Source organism: Pseudorasbora parva, chromosome 8 (genome assembly GCF_024679245.1).
Source record: "Pseudorasbora parva isolate DD20220531a chromosome 8, ASM2467924v1, whole genome shotgun sequence".
In the NCBI taxonomy this organism is placed as follows: Eukaryota; Metazoa; Chordata; class Actinopteri; order Cypriniformes; family Gobionidae; genus Pseudorasbora; species Pseudorasbora parva.
The window spans coordinates 44,719,685-44,745,208 of NC_090179.1; the positions used below are offsets into that span (position 1 = coordinate 44,719,685).

Consider the following 25,524-nt stretch of genomic DNA (forward strand, 5'->3'; position numbering starts at 1 on the left):
GACAACACTAGCGCCGCTTTAATATCTGATGTGTTTTATTAGACACTGTTTGGATCATTGATGGTTTAAATCTGGTGTTGTTGATTTACCGCACAAAGTACCGTGTTTTACTGTGCCTAATATCGATCTCATAGATCTCATGTCTTATAGTAGCGCCGAGCGAACGCACAGAGTAGCATTATAACATGACGTTAACACACTCAGATGTGTGAGATATGATAAATCAGTGCTGCGTTACCACACACACACACGTGAGCAGAAGAAGTGGAAGTGCTCGACTGACAGAAAATCCCGCTAAAACATCCAGACACGCCTTTGTTTTGAATGAGCGGACTCTAGCCAGGGCCGTGTTAAGCCTTTGCGGGGCCCTTGGCTAAGCTTTTGCGGGGACGTTAAAACTTACAATAGACAAAAAAATCTAGTCTTTAATTTCTTTAATTTTTTTAATCTTTTAAGAAATCCTGCAGGTCATAAAGAACTTTATTTCTCCACCTTCAAGAAAGGACGAGAGCTCTCCATTACGTCTCCCTATTTTCCTAAATGTGTCTGTTCTCTTGCTTTACCCGAGGCAAAAAGTCATTGAAACAGATTAGACTTTAAATTACATGAATCTGTGGTGAAATAACCAGATTTTCACTTCAGTGCGGTTTATTGTAATACGAACAACGTTCTATCACTATAATTCAGCGCGTCCTGCACAAAATAGACGCACCGCTCCTGGAAAGCACTGCCGGACCGCATCCGTGTGCAGTGGGAAAGCTGAAATCCGTAACATTGGGACGTATAACAGGCAATCTGTTCGTGATCAAACTATTAGCGTTGCAGATCTGAGCAGTTCATAGGAGTCATTTGTTGGACTACTACACAATAATAGAAAGACGTGTTTTATTGCTATTATCTCATCACATTTGAAGCGCCGCCAATGTAAATCGGTAGAGGAACAATTTATATCTTATGCATTGGGAATTTGGGATACACTAGCTGCCTGCTGGGTTGGCAATTGTCTTTATTTTAGGGTGGCAGATCCGCCACCGTCATATTTTCTTACATTTTCGTTCGACATGTTGAGGTGACGATGTACTGGGTGTGCGCTGTGACTCGATTCGGGTGTGACAACGATGCTCAACGTACGCATAATTACCTCGATGGCTCGATCCAAAAAAGAAAGAAAAGGATAACACAAAAGAGAATAGTCTCGGGGCCCCCTGGTGTTCGGGGGCCTGGGCTGCAGCCCATGTTGCCCATTAGGATAACGCGGCCCTAGCAGCGCAACATTACATATTGTGCCTTTAATATTACTCAGTATGTAAATGTATAATTACAGTGTGTTCACACCAAACATTCACATCACGTTACTCGCGGGATAACTTTATTTTTCACGTCCCTCGTGTGAATAAAAACGTGTTTGTGGGCAATGAGGAGTGTGTTCACGCACATCATCAACATTTCTTTCTGCTCTTTATCTGTTGTGGAAGTCCCAAATACGGCGGAAAGCCAAGCTCTGACGTGTGTGGGTTCACAGCAGCATCCAGAGGCGCACATGAGTCGGTTCATTTCACCGTCTTCTCCAGGAACTGCGTGGGTATGACCCATAGACTGTAAAAAATATGGACGTAGTGTCCGTGACGTCACCCATAGGATTCTGATGAGCCATTCTGAAGCTTAAAGTATGGGCGATCCGGGCGTCGCCATCTTGTGAGCGAGACATCGCACGTCATTCCCGGATAAAATAACAGAAAATGGGCAAAAGGCAGGATGTGGGCGGAGCTTAGTTGACGCAATGACTATAGACGGCAGATAAATGGCTATCCACTCGTAACCACGCCCTTAATTATGCAGAATTTTCAGGCTTTCTATAACGTTACCGAATGAGTTATAAAAAAATTCACCCCCCTCACAGTTTTCATGAAGGTCAAAATTAGCCGTATAGGCAAAAACCACAATGTGTACCAGGCTGTAAACATGTTTTTTTCTGTTTTTAAAGTTGGGCATTTTAACATGAGGCTCAATGAGATTCTGCTCCTTCTGGAGCCGCTCTAATGGCCAGTCGAGGAACTGCAGTTTACATTACTTCCGTATTGGCTTCAAGAGAGATCGCGGGAGGTTGCCGCTTGGTATGACCGCAGCTTTCAGCGCTATTTGAGGATGACGGGTGTATGGGATCAGATTTGCGCCTAATGACCCCATACGGGTGGCCTGTTTGATAACCTGTCAAACTGGACTTGTCAAAAAGCACTCCACTCATTGGCTTGCGCGACAACGGTGCAAAATTGCGTTTTCATTTACTTTGTATGCAATCTACTTGCACAATTAAATTTGTGTTTGGTGTGAACCAAGCGGCACCTCTCCCAGTTTCTGTTGAAGCCGATACAGAAGTGACTTAAACTGCAGTTCCTCGACTGGCCACTAGAGCGGCTCCAGAAGGAGCAGAATCTCATTGAGCCTCATGTTAAAATGCCCAACTTTACAGCAGAAAAAAACATGTTTACAGCCTGAGACAAATTGTGGTTTTGGTCTATACGGCTAATTTTGCCCTTCATGACGACTGTGAGGGGGTGAATTTTTCTTATAACTCATTCGTTTATGTTATATAAAGCCTTAAAGTTTTTAATAATTAAGGGCGTGGCCATTTTGAGTGACAGGTGGATTGCTGTTTGTCTGCTGTCTGTCAGTCATCACGTCACCTCAGCTCCGCCCACGATGATGCGCAGCCAAGATGGCGACGGCCAGCTCAACTTACTCTAATGGATCTTCATAATCCTATGGGTGACGTGACGTCCATATTTTTTTTTTACAGTCTATAGTGTGAACCTTAAAATAAAGTGTAACCAAAAATGCTTTTCTATTAAAATATTTACAGTGACACAGCAACATTTGACCACAATTATTTTATTTTTGTATCTCAACCTTTTACAGAACAAGTAACAAAAAACAACAAAAACATGTTAAGCAGGATGATGATGAACTCACACACTCATTTCTTGCTCTAATTACAAAATGAGGAGAAAACGGTGGGAGGAATCGTCACAGTCTCGAGGGAAAGACTGAGAGTCAGAAGGGGAGGACGAGGTGCCTTTAAATATGATCAGAGGTCCCAGTTAGTGTGCGCTTCGGTCAGCGTGTCTAAACGTCGTAGTTGGGGTTTTTGCGCAGGATGACGAAGCCCTCCAGGATGGGCGTGACTGGGAGGAACTCTTCTGTGGCGAGTTCGGCTCGCTCGCCGTGAGCCAAAAGCACCGGTGTGGTGTGAGTCTGGAAGCCTGTGATGGCTTTGGGTTTACCGGCCTGACCCACCACATCCACAGCCTGGAGACACAGAGAAAGAATTAACACATTTCCTTATCGTTCACCATTTATTTTGCACAACTGGAATAACCCCATATCAGAAAAAGTTGGGACAGTATGGAAAATGCAAATAAAAAAAGAAGAAGTGATTTCTACATTTACTTTGACTTGTATTTCATTGCAGACAATATGAACACAAAATATTTCATGTTTTGTCTGGTCAACTTCATGTCATTTGTAAATATGCATCCTTTCCTGTCATTCAGACCTGAAACACATTAAAAAAAAGTTGGGACAGTAAAGCATTTACCACTTTGTAATGTTGCCATTCCTTTTCACAACACTTAAAAGACGTTTAGGGACTGAAGACACCAAGTGATGAAGTGTTTCAGGTGTAATTTTGTCCCATTCTTCCTGCAAACAAGTCTTAAGGTGGGCAACAGTACGGGGTCTTCGTTGTCGCATTTTGCGCTTCAAAATGCGCCACACATTCTCTATTGGAGACCGGTCGGGACTGCAGGCAGGCCAGTCAAGTACCCGTACCCTCTTCCTCCGCAGCCAGGACTTTGTAATGTGTGCAGAATGTGGTTTTGCATTGTCTTGTTGAAATATGCATGGACGTCCCTGGAAAATATATCTTCTTGAAGGCAGCATATTATGCTCCAAAATCTCTGTGTACTTTTCAGCATTAATGGTGCCTTCACAGAAGTGACGTTACCTTTGCCAAGGGCACTGACACAACCCCATACCATGACAGACCCTGGCTTTTGGACTTGTTGCTGGTAACAGTCTGGATGATCCTTTTCTTCTTTTGGTCCGGAGCACACGGCGTCCATTCCTCCCCAAAAATACCTGAAATACTGATTCATCTGACCACAGTACACATTTCCACTGTGTGATGGTCCATCCCAGATGCCTCCGAGCCCAGAGAAGTCGACGGCGCTTCTGGACACTGTTAACATAAGGCTTCCTTTTGGCACAGGACAGTTTTAACTGGCATTTGTGGATGTAACTACGTATTGTGGAACTTGACAAAGGTTTGCCAAAGTAGTCCTGAGCCCATGTGGTGATATCGCTTATAGATGAATGACGATTCTTGATGCAGTGCCGCCTGAGGGATCGGAGATCACGGTTGTTCAGCTTAGGCTTGCGGCCTTGTCCTTTACGCACTGAAATTCCTCCAGATTCCTTGAATCTTGTAATTGTTATGCAGTGTTGAATGTGAAATATCCAAATCTCTTCCTATCTTTCTTTGAGGAACATTGTTTTTAAACATTTCAATAATTTTCTCACGTATTTGTTGGCAAACTGGCGATCCTCGGCCCATCTTTGCTCCTAAAGGATTAGATCTTTCTTGGATGCTGCTTTTGTACCAAATCATAATAATTTCAATCACCTGTTGACATCACCTGTTTCAAATCACATCATTATTTAACCCTTTTACCTCATTACTAGCCCTAAATTGCTCCTGTCCCAACTTTTTTTGAAATGTGTTGCAGGTCTGAATGACAGGAAAGGATGCATATTTACAAATTACATGAAGTTGACCAGACAAAACATGAAATATTTTGTGTTCATATTGTCTGCAATGAAATACAAGTCAAAGTAAATTTTGAAATCACTACTTTCTTTTGTTATTTGCGTTTTCCAAACTGGACCCCACACAAACTTTTGAACAGTAGCTTAAACTCATTGGTGCAAAATTATGCTATATGACACACACACACACACACGAACACACACACACACACACACACACACACACACACACACCTGTCCCACTCGGACGGACACTGGCAGAGGTCTGAGCTCCTCGTCGAACGTGACCAACATGCGAGGCTGCATCGCTGCCACCAACCCATAGAGAACGTAATGAGACTTTCCCAAGATTACTGCAGCGAAAGAGACAAGAAATCACACACACGTTATAGACAGATAACACAGGTGTTGTTCTGAAGTGGTGCTGGATGTTGAAGACGATGCTCTTACTGTTTTTGACGTCCAGGAATGACACGAGGACCGTGAGGAGTCCGGCGACGGCCACCTGGCTCATGAGCTGCCGGTCGCTGTGATACGGGCAGAGCGTCAGTGTGCCTTTACCCAGATGAGTGAGACCCTGAAACACACACACTTCAGCAGCTGAACACGCCATCACACACACTTCAACTGAAAAATATCACCAAAACACGCCTGCCTCATATCTCACCACAAGAAATAAATCACATACATGACATTCTCAATACAGCAGTGAAAGGGATAGTTCACCCAAAACTGAAAACGTGATGTTTATCTGCTGCCCCCCATGTACACCAACATGTACCGTATTTTTCGGACTATAAGTCGCTCTGGAGTATAAGTCGCATCAGTCAAAAAATGCATCATGAAGAGGAAAAAAACCATATATAAGTCGCACTGGACTATAAGTTGCATTAGGGCAGAAGCAGAGCGCGAGCCGCGCGCTGTGCATAACGGAGCAGAAGAAAGAAAGTTTGAAGTGAGAAACTTGTGAATGACTAGAGAAAAGCAGAGGTTACTTTAACTGTAATGAAGAAAACAAAAAAGCTGATCGCGGACTGAAAGCAAGATGGCCAGAGCTGAAGGGACGAGTCCACAGATGCTTGAACTCTCTGCTGGTAGAGGCTCAGCCGCGCGAGACGAGCGCTGTGGGAATCATTCTCCGCTGCATATTTTACTACATGCAGTTTGTAATTAGCAGAATAGGATTTTCTTTATGGGGGCATTTTGTTTGTGTACAGTCTTTCTAAGTTGTTGTCTTTAAAGCAGCACTGGGTAACTTTTGCTCTCGGGGTCCCCCTACAGTTGGGAAAAAATAATATCCTCAACTACTGTCGTAAGATCTGTCCTCCTACATCAGGGGATGCCATCGCACGTGCATTTGTTGACATGACAACCCTGATAGCCCTGAACTAGTGATGCGCGGGTCGTCTCATAACCCGTGGACCCCATATGTCTATTTAATGGTCGCGGGTGCGGGGCAGGTTGTAAAAATATATACAGTGGTGCGGTGCGGGCCAAATAACTTCATAAAAGCGTCCCGCGGGTCAGTGCAGCACTAACAGTTCCCCTGAACACTGCAGGAGGAGTTCACATGCAGGTGTTCTTCTGGCGGCGCGTGTGAAATGTCTTCATCAGGTACAGTCAGTGGCTTATGTTTCAGCATGTCATATGAATATAATTTCATGGGGTTTATTTTTTTCAAATGCCAAATGATCGCGATGCTCACGTTTACAAGCCAGCGTCATTATAGTAGTCTATTGGTTAGCGTTTTCCAGAATCTATATGATACTTCAGTTCAATGTTTGAGTGGTCGGTAATCACCGTAACGAGCAGGACAGCATCGGTCGGGCTCGCCTCCTTCAGCTCACGCCGACGAGCAAACGCTGGTCACATGATGATCCTCGTCCTGCCTTTAATCACATCACTTTTTCGTTTCCTCTTATTGCTTTCCTCCAACAAAACCTTTACTTTCTTATTTGTCTATGCTGCTTCGGACACGACTATATTATCCGACGAACAAAGTTGGGCTGGAACGTCCGAATGTAAGGAAGTGTGTGTGTTGGTGGAAGTGACGTATATGCCGTAAAGCAGTCGAATTTTGTAGTTCTTTTTGTTCTCGGGTTACTACCCGAAACCCGAAGTTTAAAAGTATGATTAAAAACGATACAGACCCCATCAGGCTATGGCAGACGTGTCATTCAACCTATTGTAAGTCGATGTATCATCACAAGAGTCTTGAAAATATATTATGAAGGTTGATAAGTTACCTAGTGCTGCTTTAAGTTAATGTTTCAGTTAAGAGTGTTACAGACTTTATTTGATATCGCATAATGTATTCATTTGGTAATAACTGGCGCTCGTTATGTATATGTGTGTGCAATGTATTTTTCCCCTCGGGGCTTGCCGTAGATAGGTTGGTGCATGCACACTTTTTGGTACTGGAGTGTCGCGGGTTTTGGGGTTTTTCAGGTTGGTGATTTACCTGTGTGACGGAGTATAAAGGAAGGAATATTCAGACGGCTGTCGTTTATTGTTTTTCTTATGACATGTTTCAGGCGAACCCGGCACGAACGCTCGGTCACAAGAGTTTTTTTTATCTGTTTTCAGTTATTTTTTTCAGGGGTAGGCTACAGGAGCAGCATAGAGCGCCCTCTCGTGGCTATATGTTTATTCTTGTATGAATTAAATTTGATATTTAAGTCGCACCTGACTATAAGTCGCAGGACCAGCCAAACTATGAAAAAAAGTGCAACTTCAGTCCGGAAAATACGGTAGGTGTGTGTGTTTCTTCAGTAGAGCACAAATGAAGATTTTTAACTCAACCGTTGCTCGTATAATGCATGTCAGTGGGGTCTAATTCTAATTATCGATCCGGTACTTTAACGGTATTCTTATCTGTAGTTTTTGTTATTTTTTTAATAATTAAAATTAAGAACACAAACACTGCTTTATAATCTGAAAATTTGAAAATATCTATTTATTGAGTATCCTTCTCTTTGCCTTTTGTTGTTTGATTCACATTAAATGGTACAATCGTCAGGGTTTATTAGACACTGCCTCTTTTAAGACCGAATGCAGCGGCAGGTCTAATACACTTAATATTTATAACTATTAACGGCCTTTTAAGACATTGTGTTTAAGTATATACTCCCGAAGCGGTCATTTTGACATGGGCTATTTGTTGTGTGTATCTGGCGGTTTAGACAAGCACACAAAGCATAAAGCACGTTCCTCAATTCAGCAACAGTAGAGACTGCATTTTACAATAATCACAGATTGTGCCGATTCTGGCGTTAAGTTTGGGGTTTAGGGGAACCGATGCTCATCGCTTTGAAGGGAAGGAAGTTGCTCAAGACAGAACGCGGAAAGTTTTTAGTAGTTTTACCTCATCATCTATTCATAAATCTTGGCAATCAATTTTTTTTACATTCAATATGATTAATATCACAGGGTTAAAGTGTAACCAGACTAACTTTGGTTGGCCATTGTCGTCACTAGGGATGGGTACACTAGTTACACTTTAGGTTTGTGATTTTATTTTATATTTTGGCTTCCAAAGATTATTATAATAATATTTAGCGCAACTTAATTCCCCTTGCAGCAGTAGCCTACACTGTCATTTCTCCATAAAACTCAAACGCAAAGACAGAATCAGCACGATCAGTGATTGTTGTAAAATAGTCTAGCTACTGTTGGTAAATTGTGGGACGCGTTTAATAATAAAAAGAGCGATTAAAGCACAAAAATGTGCACAGGAGGTTGTTCCCAAGTCGGCGCGCGCTCCGAAACGGCCGCAATGAGACGAGCAAATTACACTTTCGGTTTCACACTCGCGTCTAACGATCAAATGTCCACAAACATCGGTGTCAAAATGACCGGCTTGGAGAGTCTCTTAAACACAGTTTGTGTCTAAAATGGACGTAGTTGTTATAGATATAGTCGGGAGAAAGTGTAGTGCATCTGCCTATTATCAGTCGCCTATAGATCTGCACATCTGTCTTAAAGAGGCAGCGGTGTAAATAAACATGATGACGAATTACTGCGAATTAAACAACCAAATGCAGACAGAAAATCACTCGCAGCTCTTGAATGAATAACTTCAGCTTTATTAAGCATTCATTTATGCTATCTATAATAAACTATGCAGTGTTATTTTACATTTGATTACTAGAATTCTTCCGGAAATTAAAGCACTGTGTAGGCTGTGTATTTTTGTTAATTGTGTGTGTGTGTGTATATGTATATGTATATATATATATAAAAATAAATAAATAAATAATCTCAAAAAGTACCAATAAGAATACCGTTAAAGTACCGGACCGATAAGCAGTATCGTAAGAGTAGTAATACCGTTAGAGTACCGGACCGATAAGCAGTATCGTAAGAGTAGTAATACCGTTAAATTACCGGACCGATAAGCAGTATCGTAAGAGTAGTAATACCGTTAAAACCTTAACGATACCCATCCCTAGTCGTCACTCAGGGACTGTCGTGTCTTGCGCGCTGTAGCTCCGCGTGAGCGCTCTCTCCCTCTCTCTCTGGTTTAATATTATTGCTTGTAGAAACCGCTGGCAATATTGAATTTGTAATTTAACGCCTATGTAGTGATAACAAATAGTACGTGTATTTTCTTCATCACTCCAGTACCGTCAGCAGAACCAATAGCATCAGAGCTTATCGATACTGCGGTCTTGCCTAATTTAGCACCGGGGCTCATTTAATACCGGGTTTCAGTACCCATCCCTAGATGTGAGTGAATAATTATTAAAAACATGTCAGGCCGAACGGTTCCACTTGAGCTTCGTTCGACACGGCACGATCACAAACCGGCGGTTGAGAAGCGCCTGCAGACATTATCAGGTCTATATAACCCCCGTTGAGCTGCTCACCTGTGCGAGTCGAACCATGAACAGGTTGTTTGGGTCTTTGGCGTGATACTGCGCCAGCTGTCGGAGCATGGCTGCCAGACGGGCGTTATTGGTGCCTGCAGAAGAGACCAACACAGTGACCATGAAAACCGCAGCCTCTGATTGGCAGAGGACTTCATGATGTCATCAATCATTAACACAAGCAGGCTACTGACCGCTGCCCACCATGCCCATGGCAAAGATGGAGTTGTGGGACACTTCGGGGTCGGCGTCGTGTGAGAATTTGCTGAGCGTGTCCAGGATGTTCAGCCTGGGATTGGAGACGGAGATCAGGGCGAGGGCGAGAGGAACCGCCCTCCGTAACGTGGGCTCACCGTAACGCAGCTGGAGATAAAGCGTTAGCAAAATAACTACCACAGTCACAGATCTCAGATTTAGTTTAATTAGTTATTTATTATGTAACTTTATATATTAAGTATGCATTTTTATATTATAATAAATATTACACTTGGTATAAAATCATATAATACATATTTATAACAAATAATTACATTTAATAAATTACAACAGTAATTTTACATATAATTATTACATTTAATATTATAAAATTATATAAATGTTTACATTCATATAAATAAAGACCATAAAGAGTTAAATAATTCAGATTTATTTTAATTAGTCATTTATATGAATATTATTATGTAATTTTATACATTAAATATTAATACGCATTTATAATGAATAAATACATTTAATAAATTACGTATATATTAAATGTAATAATTATATTATAAAATTGTATAATATTTATATTCATATAAATAAGTACATTTAAATAAAATACAATTTAATTAATATAATACATGCATTTATTTGCAATTTATGTATGTATTATATAATTTTATATATAAAATTCAATATACATTACTTATAAACTATTAAATATTTATATTTATAATACGTTAATTACACAATTACATTTAATGAATTATTATAATAATGTCGATGTAGTTATTTAAAAATATATGTATTCATAATTTATATAAATATTACTTTTACTTTTAATATAAATGTAATAATTTACATACATATTGCGCAATTTCATATACATGTAAAATAAATTACTACATTTATATTAAATGTAATATTTGATATATAAGACGATGTATGTATTTAAATGATTATTAAATAGTTATATTTATGAATTGTTTTATGTACAATTATTATTTGTTGTTATTAAATACAAATATTAATAATTAATACACATAATTTTATAGATGAAATATTACATTCAATATACATTTATTCAATTATTAGAAATGAATAAAATTGTACAATAATATTTGTATAAATTATTAAATGTGTAGTAAACAGATAAATGTAAAACTATGATAATTTCTTTCTGTATTAAATCAAATTAATGCATTAATTAATTTATTAATTTTGATTTATCTGGCACCAATTAATATACCTTTAGGTCATAGATAGGTGGATAACCATACCCAAAAATATCAACAAACAAAAGGAAATCCCGCACACTATCAGTACTTGCAATAGATCAAAAACTTTTTATTAGCAACGTTTCGGTCTCATGGCATTCATCTGGCACCAAAACATCAGCAAAACTCACCAGATGACCAAACGTCCGCAGGGCCATTTCCGATCCGATCTCCTCCCCCATCGCGATGAGAGCGATACCCAGCACCGCCACGCCCTGCAGACGGCACAATCAGTCAAACTGACCTCTGACAAACACACAACTCAACACAACACAGCCCAGGTGAAAAAGACGTACAATTAAAGCTCCACTGTGTGATATTTTCCCCCATCTAGCGGTGTAAAGGTTTATGACCATCCAGTGAATATTAGTTTCTGTTCCTCTCAATTCTGATTTCGTTTTAACTCCTACGGTGGCTGATTTAGTCCAAGATTAAGATGGCTTCCAGTTCGACCTTGTCCATGAGTGCCATCGAGTGATAAACCGCGAAAGGCGAAGCTTGAATTTACGGGTATGTCCCTCTTTGGCTACTGTACTTTCAAGATGAAGGAGCAACATGGCGACCGGCATTCGAACCCCTCACCCGTATGTGTTTTCAATGGCATATTAAAAACTTACCAGAATACTTTATTACTTAAAAGAAGTAAATATACATTAATGAGCGCATATATTTATGAAAGAACAGTGTTTTTAGCTAAGAATAAACTAAAAGTTACACAGTGTAGCTTTAAATGAATTAAAAATGCATTCTAGTGTGTTTGTAATGTACTAAAAACGTACATTTTTAACTCTTTCCCTGCCAGCGTTTAAAAAAAAAAGTTGCCAGTCACCACCAGAGTTAACAATTTTCAAAAAACTTGAACAGCCCATACAATATTTAGTTTAATGAATATCTAAGCATGAAAATAAAGAGCTGACCCTCTTCTTTTAAACACAAAAAAAACAGTTTAATTCTAGCCTCATGCATTCATTTTTTTTCAACACTTGAATATGGGTGAGTTTCATAAAAAGTAACATTTTGAACATAAAGCTGAGAAAATCAAGTGTGTGTGAAAGACTGACTCCAGATCAGATTGAGAGATGATCAAACACAGATGAGGGGATCGAGTCCATCAACACCTCTAATGCTTCAGTCCTGTAGCTCCTCATCTCATTCACTGACATTAGGCAGTTTTGATTCATAAGTTTAATGATGATGATCACGTTGTTTTACATATGCATATGATTACATGCGATCGCTTGTTTTATTGGGTCTTCCTTGCGTGTTTTGATCAGGAGATTCAGTACTCTTTAAGAAGATGCGTAATAGCGCCCCCTAGCATCTAACAGTGAAAACACAGAAAATTCTGTGTTTGGCTGGGAGGAGAAACACACACCTGATGGGAGCCCATATCTGCCGTCTCCTTCTTATCCTTGTCCTTTTTGTCTTTCTTGTCTTTATCGTCGTCTTTGTCCTTGTTGTCATAATGCTCGCTGCAGATGTGTAGCAACTGCTGTACCTTCAGAACGTTCCCGGAGCCTGAGAGACAGTCGGACGGTTACACACGTGTGTGTTGTATATGAAGTGTGTGATCTGAAGTGTGTGTGAGGGAGGATCTGACTCACCTGCGTATGCGCAGATGTCCACCAATGTGTTGGCGAAGCTACGGAAGGGTTCGGGTACGACTTGAAGAGCTGCTAGAGTGGTTTCGATCGCTTCACCTTTACCTACACACACACACACACACAAAATTAGGGCTGCATGATGAATCAAAATTAAACAACATGGTTTAAGCGATTATCAAAGCACGCACACTGAGTTAAAGGGCTAGTTCAGCCAAAAAACGTAAATTGTGTGATTAATTCGTCCTGTGGTTGGACAGCCGTCAGACCTCCGCTCATCTTCACACACAGATGAATATATTAGTGTTGAAATCCGATGGCTCAGAAAGGCCTTCATTGACACCAATGTCATTTCCTCTCTCAAGACCCATAAAGGCACTAAAGACGTCGTTACAAAGCCCATCTCACTACAGCGGCTCGACAATCATTTATGAAGAGAGCCAGAATAGTTTTTGAATAGCAAAAAAATAACAACTTATATAGTGATGGGCCGATTTCAAAACAAAGCTTCGAACCGTTATGAATCAGCGTATTGATTCATGATTCAGATCGCCAAAGTCATGGCTGCGTCCGAAAACCTAGACAGCTGACTCGTTGCCTCGCTGCCTCATCAGACAATGGCTTGTAAGGCAGCGTTTTGTGCATGAAGGCATCTCATGAAACTAATTTCGGACAGACTTCTAATGCTGCGTTCACACCGCACGCGAATGACGCGAATAAATCGCGCTATTCGCGCGAAGTTGGACGCGTGAACAATTTGAATCCATTCGCTTCATTCGCGCGTGAAATTCGCTTCATTCGCGTGTGACATTCACTACACAACACACGTGAATTTGCGTCATGGGAGGGGGTTCTGCCAGGCAGCGGCAGTCGGCAGAAGGACTAGCCGAGTTAAGGCGGCTCTCGCCGGGGTTGATGAGCGCTGAGCTCCGGTGATCGCCTGGGTCTCACACCTCCGAAAACACCGGATCAAATTTTCAAATAGGAGCTCTCTTAATAAATAAATCAAATATTTGAGCTTTAAACAACTACATTCTCGCCTGAAAAACTATTAAAAGTACATTTTGTGACACAACAACAGTAGTATTTTTAAATTACTCTGGCCTCGGGGTTTCCCATCCGTCACTTCACCACGTGACAGCAGTAAGCAGGCTCCTCATTGGTTAACGCGGCGCGAATATCCGCCAAAGTTCAGATTTTTCAACTTGAGCGTTTCGCGCGAATCACGCGTTCAAAACGCTCAATTCGCGTGATCATTGCCGCTTCACTCGCGCGAATCGCACCATTTGCGCCGCCTCATTCGCGCGAGTCGTGCCGCAAAATGCCTATTCGCGTCTCTGCATTGACTGAACATGTAAATCACTCGCGCGAATCGCGTCATTCGCGTGCGGTGTGAACGCAGCATAAGGCAGTGTAACAGTTTAATGATCTACAGCAAAACAGAGAGAGCTCTGGTGAGAACTAAACACATATTCAATAACTACAGTAGTGATTTCTCGCTAGAAATGACATCAGAAGTGGAATATGCCGGTAATAAACGTACATTTACACACAAACTGACCCGCAAACGCAACTTCTGGACGCCATCTTTTTCCCCAGTTCAGCTGTCACTGAATGGAAAGCACAGGATTGTGGGATATCAAAGGGAGCGAAGGACACATGTACGCTGCCTTCAAAAATCGATCAGATGAAGGTCTCTCAGGAGACAGGAAGTGAAGCAAACATTAGATTCGGACGCAGCTTGACGCCTTCCTGCCTTGAAATGTGTCCTCTGAAGGCAGCATTTTACATGTTTCGGACGCAGCCTTGTGATTTCAGCAGTTTGACACACGATCCGAATCATGAATCGATCGGATTTCAACACTAATATCTTCATCTGTGTGTGAAGATGAACGAAGGTCTTACGGGTGTCGAATAACATTACGGTAAGTAATTAATGACAGAATTTTCATTTTTGTGTGAACTAACCCTTTAATGAAATGAATATACGAGCTGCGTGTTTCAGAGTGAAGCCCGGCGCTGTGTTCATGTACACGTGATCTGCTGTTTTCAGACACTCGGTTCACAGTCACGAACCGCGCCGCAGGAGCTGTGAGTTCTGGCCACGTTTGAAAACACAGCATGCACCAAATAACTTCCCAAACTTGTAACGAGCGCTTATAAACCGAGAAAGAGTTACTTGGCTTTCTGACAAAATAAAAGCTAGATGGTTTAATTGTTTTTTTTTTAAATATTATTATTGTAAATAATAATATGTAATATTGTAAAATTACAATATTATTGTTATTTTACATGCGTGCTGTACATTTTTATTTTACAAAGAAATATTTCTTATTTTGTTTAAAACAGTTTTGGCAAGAAAAAAAACTATATATATAAAGTTTTTTTTCTTGCCAAATCTTTTGGCCAAATTATACACAGCAAATATTAAAACAGTAAGTTTACTTAACTAATATTATTAATAATACATAATCATCATCATAAACATAATACAATAACTAAATAAAAAAATAATGATATGCATGGATAAGTAATTTATAATACTGCAATATTTAATAAAATATTGGGAATTTCAATTTGATGGTGGCTTTAAAGTTTTAAAGACATTAAGTGAGCCATAAATAGTATAACTGTAATTTTACAGCTGTACTGTAAAATAAAATTGTTGTATTTTTCTATAATGCATATTTTTATTTTTTACAGTGAAATATTACAAAAGTAAGATCTTATGTTGTTAGAAATTTTTACTTAATATTAATAATAATAATAATAATATGTATAATAATCATCATAAAATTAACAATAAAAGTGTATTATTTGTATATTTTGTATTAAATAGTAATATTAATAATATGGGTAATGTTCATCATAATAAAATTAACACTATTATTATTATTTAATAATTATTATAGTAATATTGATATATAAATCACAGACATTTTGGCCAAATTATGCACAGCAATGCTCAGCACTCCTGGAGATTGTTTAAAATAAATTGATACCGCAATCTTTATCAGAAAAAAAAAATGCAATAATTTTTTTCCCCTCCCCAAAATCACTGAGATTTTGTCTCTGGGAAAGTATCGCACGTGTTCTTACCCAGATGGTTGAGTCCGAGGCCGAGGGGCAGCCAACGGGCGTACGTGTCTTTGAGCTCCTGCTCGCTCTTCTCCATGATGGTCTGCAGGACGGTGGAAGTGACATCGCCGTTACAGGAGCCCACGGCGATCATGCCACACGCCAGCGCGGTCACTCCAGCCACCTGCATGTTCACACACAGATCCATCAGACACACACACACGTTTGTTTTTGTGAAATGTGGGGACATTCCATAGGCGTAATGGTTTTAATACTGTACAAACCGTGTTTTCTATCCCCTTACACTGCCACTAAACCTACCCATCACAAACACACACACACACTGCCCCTGCCCCTAAACCTACACACACACACACACACACACACACACACACACACACACACACACACACACACACAGACACAGACACAGACACAGACACAGACACAGACACACACAGACACACACACACACACACACACACACAGCCCCTAAACCTACCCATCACAGGAAACATTCTGCATTTTTACTTTCTAAATAAACTCCTCCTGTGTGATTTATAATCCTTTTGTAAAGTGGGGCCATGGGTAATGTCCTCATATTTCACCCTCTCCTGTAATACCTGTGTCATACCCATGGCATTACACACATTTGAGTCCTCATATGTCACAAAAACATGCCCACACACACACATATACGCACACTAGGGCTGTCATTTTTTTTAGAAAAATCGAATTCGAACGGATATCAAATATCAAGCAATGTATTGGAATAATTCGAATATCTACACCATTTTTCGTTTGATCGGTTCATGAAAAGGTTTATCCCACCCATCTCAAACCGATTACAATTTCATTTGTTTTGGGCATTTTTATTCCGATTGAGGCGTTTATATGGAGTATTTTCATTCGGATTGGACTTTTAAACCGAATAAACGCACCTATAGACTGTGAAAAAAATTGCGCTGCATGGCCCTTTAAAAACCAGATTTCACCTCATGTTCGAATGCACATTCGAATATTGAATAAAAAAATGACAGCCCTAACACACACACACCAAATGCTCATCCACTGCTAACACACACACTGCAAACACACACACACACACGCACCTCCATGCTAGATTTGGAGTCTCCCATGACAGGAAGCAGCAGAGAGAGAACATCCTCCCTGTTAGAGCCGGCGTATGCCAGACCCAGCCTACACAAACACAAAGCAGCATTATCATTTCTCCATAATCATACATTCATCGTTAAGGAATAAAACAAGTTTTTAGTGGCGACACTAGCAACAGGTAAAAGCTACTTTCAGTAAAATGTCCAACATATACTTTAATCTGTGTAGTTCTCATTAAGTGCAGCTGATATCGACGAGGGGGAAAACGCACGTGTCTCATATTCAACTGATCGAGTGAATTCACACCTATGCGTCAAGAGTTGAGCTTATGTGATCATCTCGCTTATAATAAACGTAAGAAGCTACGGCGGCCGACACAGGACTAATTTGTCATCTGAGAGAGCAGAGAGTAGCTAGCGCTCTTTAGAGCAGTTTGTCCCTTTAGGGCTACTGTAGAAACATGGCGATAAAAACGGTACATTATGTAAGGTCTTTATACTCGACTGAAAACATAGTTACGTATATAATATTGCATTCTCAAAAATATTACACTTGCACATAACCCTCATTGCACTTCTGTGACTAAAGCTTAATATCTTAACGCATCAGCCGGCTAAACAACCTCTGGCTCCGCCTGCTACTGTAGCCACACCCCTAACGTACACTATTGGTTGAGCTGGAAATGATTGACAGATCTGAGCGGACGCTCTCAATGATTTGATGGTGCACAGGAGGCTCATTTTTCACACTTTTTGGTAGTCAATTAACAATAAACTGGTTTAAGAGGATGCATTTGAACAAAAAAAAAACTTACATACTTCACCTTTAAGATTAAATATTAGTCATATGCATTCATATCAGAGTATGTGAGCGGAGTGGAGTGGGAGCGGCGAGATTTTGAATGGAGTGAGGAGCGGATTTTTTAAAAGTCGGAGCGTTGTGGTTTATACTCGCTCCGAGAGCGCTCCACTACCGCTCCATCACAAGTACAACTCATGACAACGGGCCGGCACAGCAAGATCAACTAGAGCGTAGATCGGCTCAAAAAAATAAAGCCCAACCCTACCCGAGCCCATGCACCCGAGAGACCGGCCCTGCCCGACACATTCACTGTAAGAATCGAGAACGAGCCTGTAATGACTAATGAGCGGAGCGGAGCCGGTGTGATCAGCTCAATAATCCGCAGGCGCGCGCTCATGAACCCGCCGGTAAAATTGTGTTCGTTCAAATCCAGCTCAGACATGACATAAATCTGTAGCTTACTATACTTGTTGTAGCCATTAAACAATGTTTCTTTTTCTTCATATTTATGTTTAAATATTATAATATTACTTTTTAATTTCATCTGATTAAGTGCAAAGATGCGAGTGGGTCAGAAATGATTTTGGTGGTTATATTTAGTTTAATATTAAGTTTTGTTTTGTAAAAAGCCTCTCTTTCGTTTTGTACAAATTGTCTCTAAATTTTAATAAAGGTTTCTTCGGTTAATTGCATGTATTTAATAAATAAGAAATAAATAATTAGACTAGGTCGCGGAAGCCATCGCTTTCATTGCTCATGAACCGAAGCGCGTCTCAAACTGAAACTCAGCAGGCTTGCCTCACAGACATGAGGAATATGTAGCCTAATATGTGTAGAAACGAAAAGATTTAAGCACATGGTGCAGTGTTCAGAACTCACACGCTAAACAACCAGCTGGATACAGATGATCACGGCAATGGGCATGAGCGGGATGTTAAAGTTTAAGGGATTTTCTTTTCTTTTTTTAACCTTCTACTGAATATGATCGGGTGCAAGCACATTTTAAACAGGTAGCACTTATTCACACACGGAAATTTGTGAATAAGTAATTTTGTCGTTTTCTCTAATGCATTCAAAAACATCTTGTAGTGCTTACCTGCTTACAGTTATCAGTATACTGTAGTTATATTCTATTATATGATTTTGAATGAGCAGAAATCTGTATTGATCCGTTGATAAAATAACCGATGAAAACGTGTGTTCATCTTTCCAAACTTCCAAACAACATTTGCACTGCAAAAAGCATCAATGATATTTAACTTTTAATGCTGATAAAGCCATTAAGTAGGGGAAATGCACACAAATGTTCCAATAACCACCTTGAAATAGGCTCTTTATCTCCTATTGTTTATTTTTTATAATTTTATTCAGTTAATGCAGGTTATAAACCAAACTTTATAGTGATATTTCAGGACTCACTAAAATACTTTAGCAGTTAGCCGCAAATTTCCTCGGAGCAAAGATGGAGCGGTGTTTCTGATATCAGTGAGCGAGGAGTGGAGTGCGGAGCGGGAAATTGTGAACCCGGAGCGGAGGGATTCTTTAATGCAGAGAGCGTGGAGGGGAAATTGCCGCTGCTCCACTCCGCTCACATACCCTGATTCATATTCGACTTCCAATGCTTTTTATGATACATTTTTGTTTAAATCATAAAACTCAAATTACTGAAAAATAAAAAAGTTTTGAAAATTAAAACATTTAATTTCTCTATTACTGTACAACTCAATCAAACCATCAAAACTGAAATGGGGAATAAATAATAAGTTCAGAAATGGTGTGTGTCATTTGTGAATTACCCAAAAATGGCTCCAATCCTCATGATGTTGCTGTTGTGTAAAACGTAATCGGACAGAAGAGCCAGAGCAGGATCACACTCGTTACGGACGCCAGAGTTCACGATACCACACGCCAACAGCGCCCCGGACTGAGTGAAATAAACCAGTTCAAATATATGATTATATACAATCTTCTGGTACCTTAAGATTGCACATTAGCTTTTTATCAATCCACTGGTTATTTATAGAGCACTTCTCACAGTACACAGTAACTCCAAGGTGCTGTACATATTCACTGTACACAAGTAAATACAAATAATTAAAATAAAATAATAACAAACAATAAAACATCCATTTTTACAGTTAAAGGGTTAGTTCACCCAAAAATGTAAATTCTAGGGATGGGCATTTTCCCAAAATATTGTATTCGAATATTTGGGCTCATAAAAATCGAATATTCGTTTACTTAAATTAGATATTTTGAGAAAATGAGAGAGATGTTTATTTCTTTTTTTCTCTAAACATGTCGTCACCATTTCTGAACAAGCTTAGGATTAGGCAATGTACACAACACGCTTACGTTATATCTTAAGGTTTTTAAAACATTAAACAGTGTGTAAAAAATGCCTAAAGAACAAAAGCATTATAAGCTCAAGGAGCACGAGCGGAAAGAAACACTTATAAAGCAGAGCGCGTCAGTTAGCGTGCAGAACGTACACACACACACAAACACACACACACACGTCAATAGGCTATATAGCCTACCGACCTGTGTGTGTGTTTGATATGGCTGATGTGTTTACTTTGTATTGTTTCACATTTTCATGTAGGGATAAACTATAATATTATTGGATTATGATATTATTCTCGGGTGAGAAAATGCGCCACTGACAGGCGTTGCGGAGACAAAGATAACGGTTAAGTGAAGTTTGAGTGAAGAACTTTGTGTTTTCTGTTCATAAACCCTCAAAGAACTTTAAAGGAAGCATTTGTCTCGAGATCATTTTGCTATCATAAGTTATCTCACTCGCACTCGGGGTACAGATGAGCTTACCTGCACTCCTGAGCAGTGATCGCTCATTCCACTGGTGTTTGGATTTCATGTGATTCTCCTTTTTGGTGGTGATATTATTATAACTCAGTTTCAGTAATTGATTTCATCAAAAGTAACTCCATTTTGTAACAGCATTTTCAATTTTCATCGAAGTAATTCCAAACATCACGAGGCAGACGACGACATTGTGATCAAATGCACTTAACTTAGTAACCTGCTCCACAACGCCACCCAGTGGATTGAGTTATAACTGCGAGATTTAGAGGGATTTCTCAAGGATTCACTGCATTTACTGCCAGCCAATTAACAAAATAAAATTCGAATAGTATTTTTAGTTTTCGAATGTTAATTACAGACCGAATATTCGACTATTCAAATATACGTGCACACCCCTAGTAAATTCTGTCATTAATTCCTCCTGTGGTTGGACACCCGTCAGACCTCCGCTCATCTTCACACGTCGTTATTTAGCTCACAAAAACTAATTCTCATCTCTTCCTAAAATGATTGTCGAGCCGCTGTAGTGAGATGGGCTTTGTAACGACGTCTTTAGTGCCTTTATGGGTCTTGAGAGAGGAAATGACATTGGTGTCAATGAAGGCCTTTCTGAGCCATCGGATTTCAACACTAATATCTTCATCTGTGTGCGAAGATGAACGGAGGGCTTATGAGTCTCCCACGTTTTTCCAACCCATTTTTGGGTGAACTAACCCTTTAAATTTGCAACTTAAACATAGCAACTGTGTGCATTTGTACCTTGATGTAGTCCTCGGATGAATAAAGATATTTATCAATCTGTGTCAGACCGCCATCCACGTCCCACAGCAGAATCATTCCCAAAGAGGCCGCAGCGCTGAGCATGCCTATAACAGACACACAAAAACACACACTTAAAGGGTTACTTCAGCGATTAGCATATGGCTTTGTATCAGTAGAAACCCGGGAGTATATTCAAATGATTGGGCTTAGCCCCCTCATATCCCCCTGAGAAAAGAGATTTAGGCATTTTATTCCTTGAAAAATTCCTCCTATGACGCAAATTGACGATATTTGCATCATAGGAGGAATGTTTGGCCAAAGGCTAAAGACTACAGCCAGCAGAGGGAGCCATTTCCTCATGTCTTCACCTCGCACATGAGGGATGAAGATCACACTCACAGCTCAGCTCAGCTGCAGGCACTCATTTAAACTGACCTATGCTGAGCAATGTAAGTGTTTTAACTTCTCAAATTAATTTCTATGAAAGTTAAGCTTGCAAAGGCATGAACTGAGTGGTGCTTTTTGTGCATTCACGCGTTTGAAGCGAATTCGCGTCTACGCTCGTGTTGAAAAATTTGAACTTTGCCGTCAATTCGCGCCGCGTTAACCAATAAGGAGCCTGCTTGCTGCTACCACGTGATGAGAAACCTTGCATATAATTAAAAAATACTGATATTCTGTCACTAAATGTAGTTTTAATGCTTTTCAGTTGTTAATGTAGTTCTTTAAAGCTAAAATATGAGGTTTACCTAGGATGTTTTATTCATAGACAGAGCCTATTTAAAAAGAATACTCTAGCGTTTTTGGAGTTGTGAGCTCCAGGCGATCTCCGGGCGCTCAGCGCTCGTTAACCCCGACGAGAGCAGCCTTTCCTCGGCCAGTCCTTCTGGCGTTTGCCGCTGGCTCGGATGTCTATGTAGAAGTTAAACATGACATGCTTTGTCTTGTGTACATCTAATGGGCGATCTTTGGTCCAATTAATCTATTGTTGCCTATCAGATCATTTTGACTGAGGGCAAAGTGAAGTTTCATAACTTTATATTTTATTCAAATATACATGCAGTAAAGATAATCCAGGTAGTGCGTTAGCTGAACATGTGTGGCTGTTAATGCTTGATATATTTCACCTGGAGCGCCTTTAACGCGCGTCTATTCCGCTTCAAATGCTCGATTTCTACACGTGTCTAATTAGCTGCGGACGCTCGAATGGATTCAAAATGTTCACGCGTTAAACTAGATACGATAGACGCGATTTTGACGCTCAATTCGCGTTTGGTGTGAACGTAGCGTTACAGGGGAGCGAAGCATTCTGGGAATTGTAGTCTTTCATCCCCATGAGACAAAAAGACTTTTTGACTTTAGACTTTTCTCAGTCTAGAAGGCACCAAATTCAAAAATAATTCGCATTTCTACTACTTTAATGACCCAGTTTAAATACAGATTCATCTTTCCAGTGCTGAAGTACCCACAATAACAGCTGCATTATGTTGCGTAGCAGAGAGATGGAGCCGTTCTCACCATGGTCCTTGTTCTTGTACAGCCACTTGTTTCCGTCCTCCGTGAGCAGCTTATCCTGTCCAAATGCAGCATTAACGAAGCCGTTGACGAACGAGGAGGCGAGATTCATGCGAGCGGAGTCCACCTGCGAGCCGCTGCCGCCAAACCCTGAGACAAACACCATTAATAAAACACACGACACAAAACACCATCAGATTCCCAATGAGATCCGAAGGGGCTTACGGTTGTTCTCCAGGTGGGTTTTGTAAATGTCATCTGGAACTTTAGGCTCCATGATGTCGAGCTACAGAGGAAAGAACAGAAATAAAGCATCAACATATGCAACTCACAGAACTGTAAATCTAAATGTGAACATGTCTGGGTCACAATTACAAGAAAACATCTTTATATTTTGCATGCAAGAAATTGTGCATCGTGACATTTGCCTCAAAATGATCCATTAAGGACAATATAACTACATTTTAAACCAATTTCAGTACAAGAAAACATTTTATTATTCTAATATTAAATATTTTTTCTTCCTTTAATTTTATTTTCATTAATAACATTTTGTAACAATATATAACCATAATAATAACATTTAGATTAAAATAAATTAAACATTTATATTATTATTAAAATTTTTATTATTGAGACTTTCATAAAACATTTCACTGCAATTTCTCAATGTTGTAATGCAATACAATGACAGGACGACAGACAGAACGATTGATAGAACGACAGAAGGACAGAATGATGGAAAGAGAACTATGGATAGAACAACAGATAGATAGAATGACAGTTAGAAAGATAAAACGAACAAACGACAGAAAGAACGACAGATGGGCAGAACTATAGAATGAAAGATAAATAGAATGAAAGATGGAACGATAGAATGACAGATTGATAGATAGAACAAAAGATAGAACGATAGAATGACAGTTCGAAAGATAACACGAACAAACGACAGATAGAATGACAGATAAATAGAGCGATAGAATGATAGATAGATAGAACGATAGAATGACAGATAGATAGAATGATAGATAGATAGAGCGATAGAATGATAGAACGACAGATAGATAAAATGATAAAACGACAGATAAATAGAATGACAGATAGATAGAATGATAAACGACTGATAAATAGAATGACAGATAGATAGAATGATGAACGACAGATAAATAGAATGACAGATAGATAGAATGATGAACGACAGATAAATAGAATGACAGATAGATAGAATGATGAACGACAGATAAATAGAATTACAGATAGATAGAACGACAGATAAATAGAATGATAGATAGATAGAATGATGAACGACAGATAAATAGAATGGCAGATAGATAGAACAATAGAATGACAGATAGATAGAACGACAGATAAATAGAATGACAGATAGATAGAATGATGAACGACAGATAAATAGAATTACAGATAGATAGAACGACAGATAAATAGAATGATAGATAGATAGAATGATGAACGACAGATAAATAGAATGGCAGATAGATAGAACAATAGAATGACAGATAGATAGAACGATAGATAAATAGAATTACAGATAGATAGAATGATGAACGACAGATAAATAGAATGACAAATAGATAGAATGATGAACGGCAGATAAATAGAATGACAGATAGATAGAATGATAGAACGACAGATAAATAGAATGACAAATAGATAGAATGATGAACGGCAGATAAATAGAATGACAGATAGATAGAATGATAGAACGACAGATAAATAGAATGACAGATAGATAGAACAATAGAATGACAGATAGATAGAACAATAGAATGGTAGATAGAGCGATAGAATGACAGATCGATAGAACGATAGATAGATAGAACGGCAGAATGACAGATATATAGAACGACAGATAGATAGAACGATAGAATGACAGATAGATAGAACGACAGATAGATAGAACGACAGATAGATAGAATGACAGATAGATAGAACGACAGATAGATAGAACGACAGATAGATAGAATGACAGATAGATAGAATGACAGATAGATAGAATGACAGATAGATAGAACGACAGATAGATAGAACGACAGATAGATAGAATGACAGATAGATAGAACGATAGATAGATAGATAGAACGGCAGAATGACAGATATATAGAACGACAGATAGATAGAACGACAGATAGATAGAACGACAGATAGATAGAATGATGAACGACAGATAGATAGAATGACAGATAGATAGAACAATAGAATGACAGATAGATAGAACGACAGATAGATAGAATGATGAACGACAGATAGATAGAATGACAGATAGAAAGAACGACAGATAAATAGAGCGATAGAATGATAGATAGATAGAGCGATAGACTGACAGATAGATAGAACGACATAGATAGAACGATAGAATGACAGATAGATAGAACGACAGATAGATAGAATGATGAACGACAGATAGATAGAATGACAGATAGATAGAACAATAGAATGACAGATAGACAGAACGACAGATAAATAGAGCGATAGAATGATAGATAGATAGAGCGATAGAATGACAGATAGATAGAACGACATAGATAGAACGATAGAATGACAGATAGATAAAACGATAGATAAATAGAATGACAGATAGATAGAACAATAGAATGACAGATAGATAGAGCGATAGAATGACAGATAGATAGAACG

The 25,524-nt window shown here is 39.4% G+C and overlaps 1 protein-coding gene across 1 annotated transcript in view; it reads right to left on the reverse strand.

Moving 5' to 3' along the window:
* Positions 1–2,873: 2,873 nt before the first annotated feature.
* Positions 2,874–25,524, reverse strand: part of psmd2 (proteasome 26S subunit ubiquitin receptor, non-ATPase 2) — a 42,554-nt gene continuing 19,903 nt past the window's right edge. Inside the window, exons 8-21 of the mRNA XM_067451431.1 lie at positions 23,095–23,155; positions 22,873–23,019; positions 21,352–21,458; positions 19,563–19,690; positions 16,962–17,049; positions 15,871–16,033; positions 12,775–12,876; positions 12,546–12,688; positions 11,302–11,385; positions 9,887–10,055; positions 9,693–9,787; positions 5,275–5,401; positions 5,059–5,177; positions 2,874–3,306 (exon numbers count right to left, since the gene is read on the reverse strand). Coding sequence (XP_067307532.1) covers positions 3,124–3,306; positions 5,059–5,177; positions 5,275–5,401; positions 9,693–9,787; positions 9,887–10,055; positions 11,302–11,385; positions 12,546–12,688; positions 12,775–12,876; positions 15,871–16,033; positions 16,962–17,049; positions 19,563–19,690; positions 21,352–21,458; positions 22,873–23,019; positions 23,095–23,155 — 1,716 coding nt within the window. The 3' untranslated portion in view covers positions 2,874–3,123. The remainder of the gene's footprint in view (positions 3,307–5,058; positions 5,178–5,274; positions 5,402–9,692; positions 9,788–9,886; positions 10,056–11,301; positions 11,386–12,545; positions 12,689–12,774; positions 12,877–15,870; positions 16,034–16,961; positions 17,050–19,562; positions 19,691–21,351; positions 21,459–22,872; positions 23,020–23,094; positions 23,156–25,524) is intronic.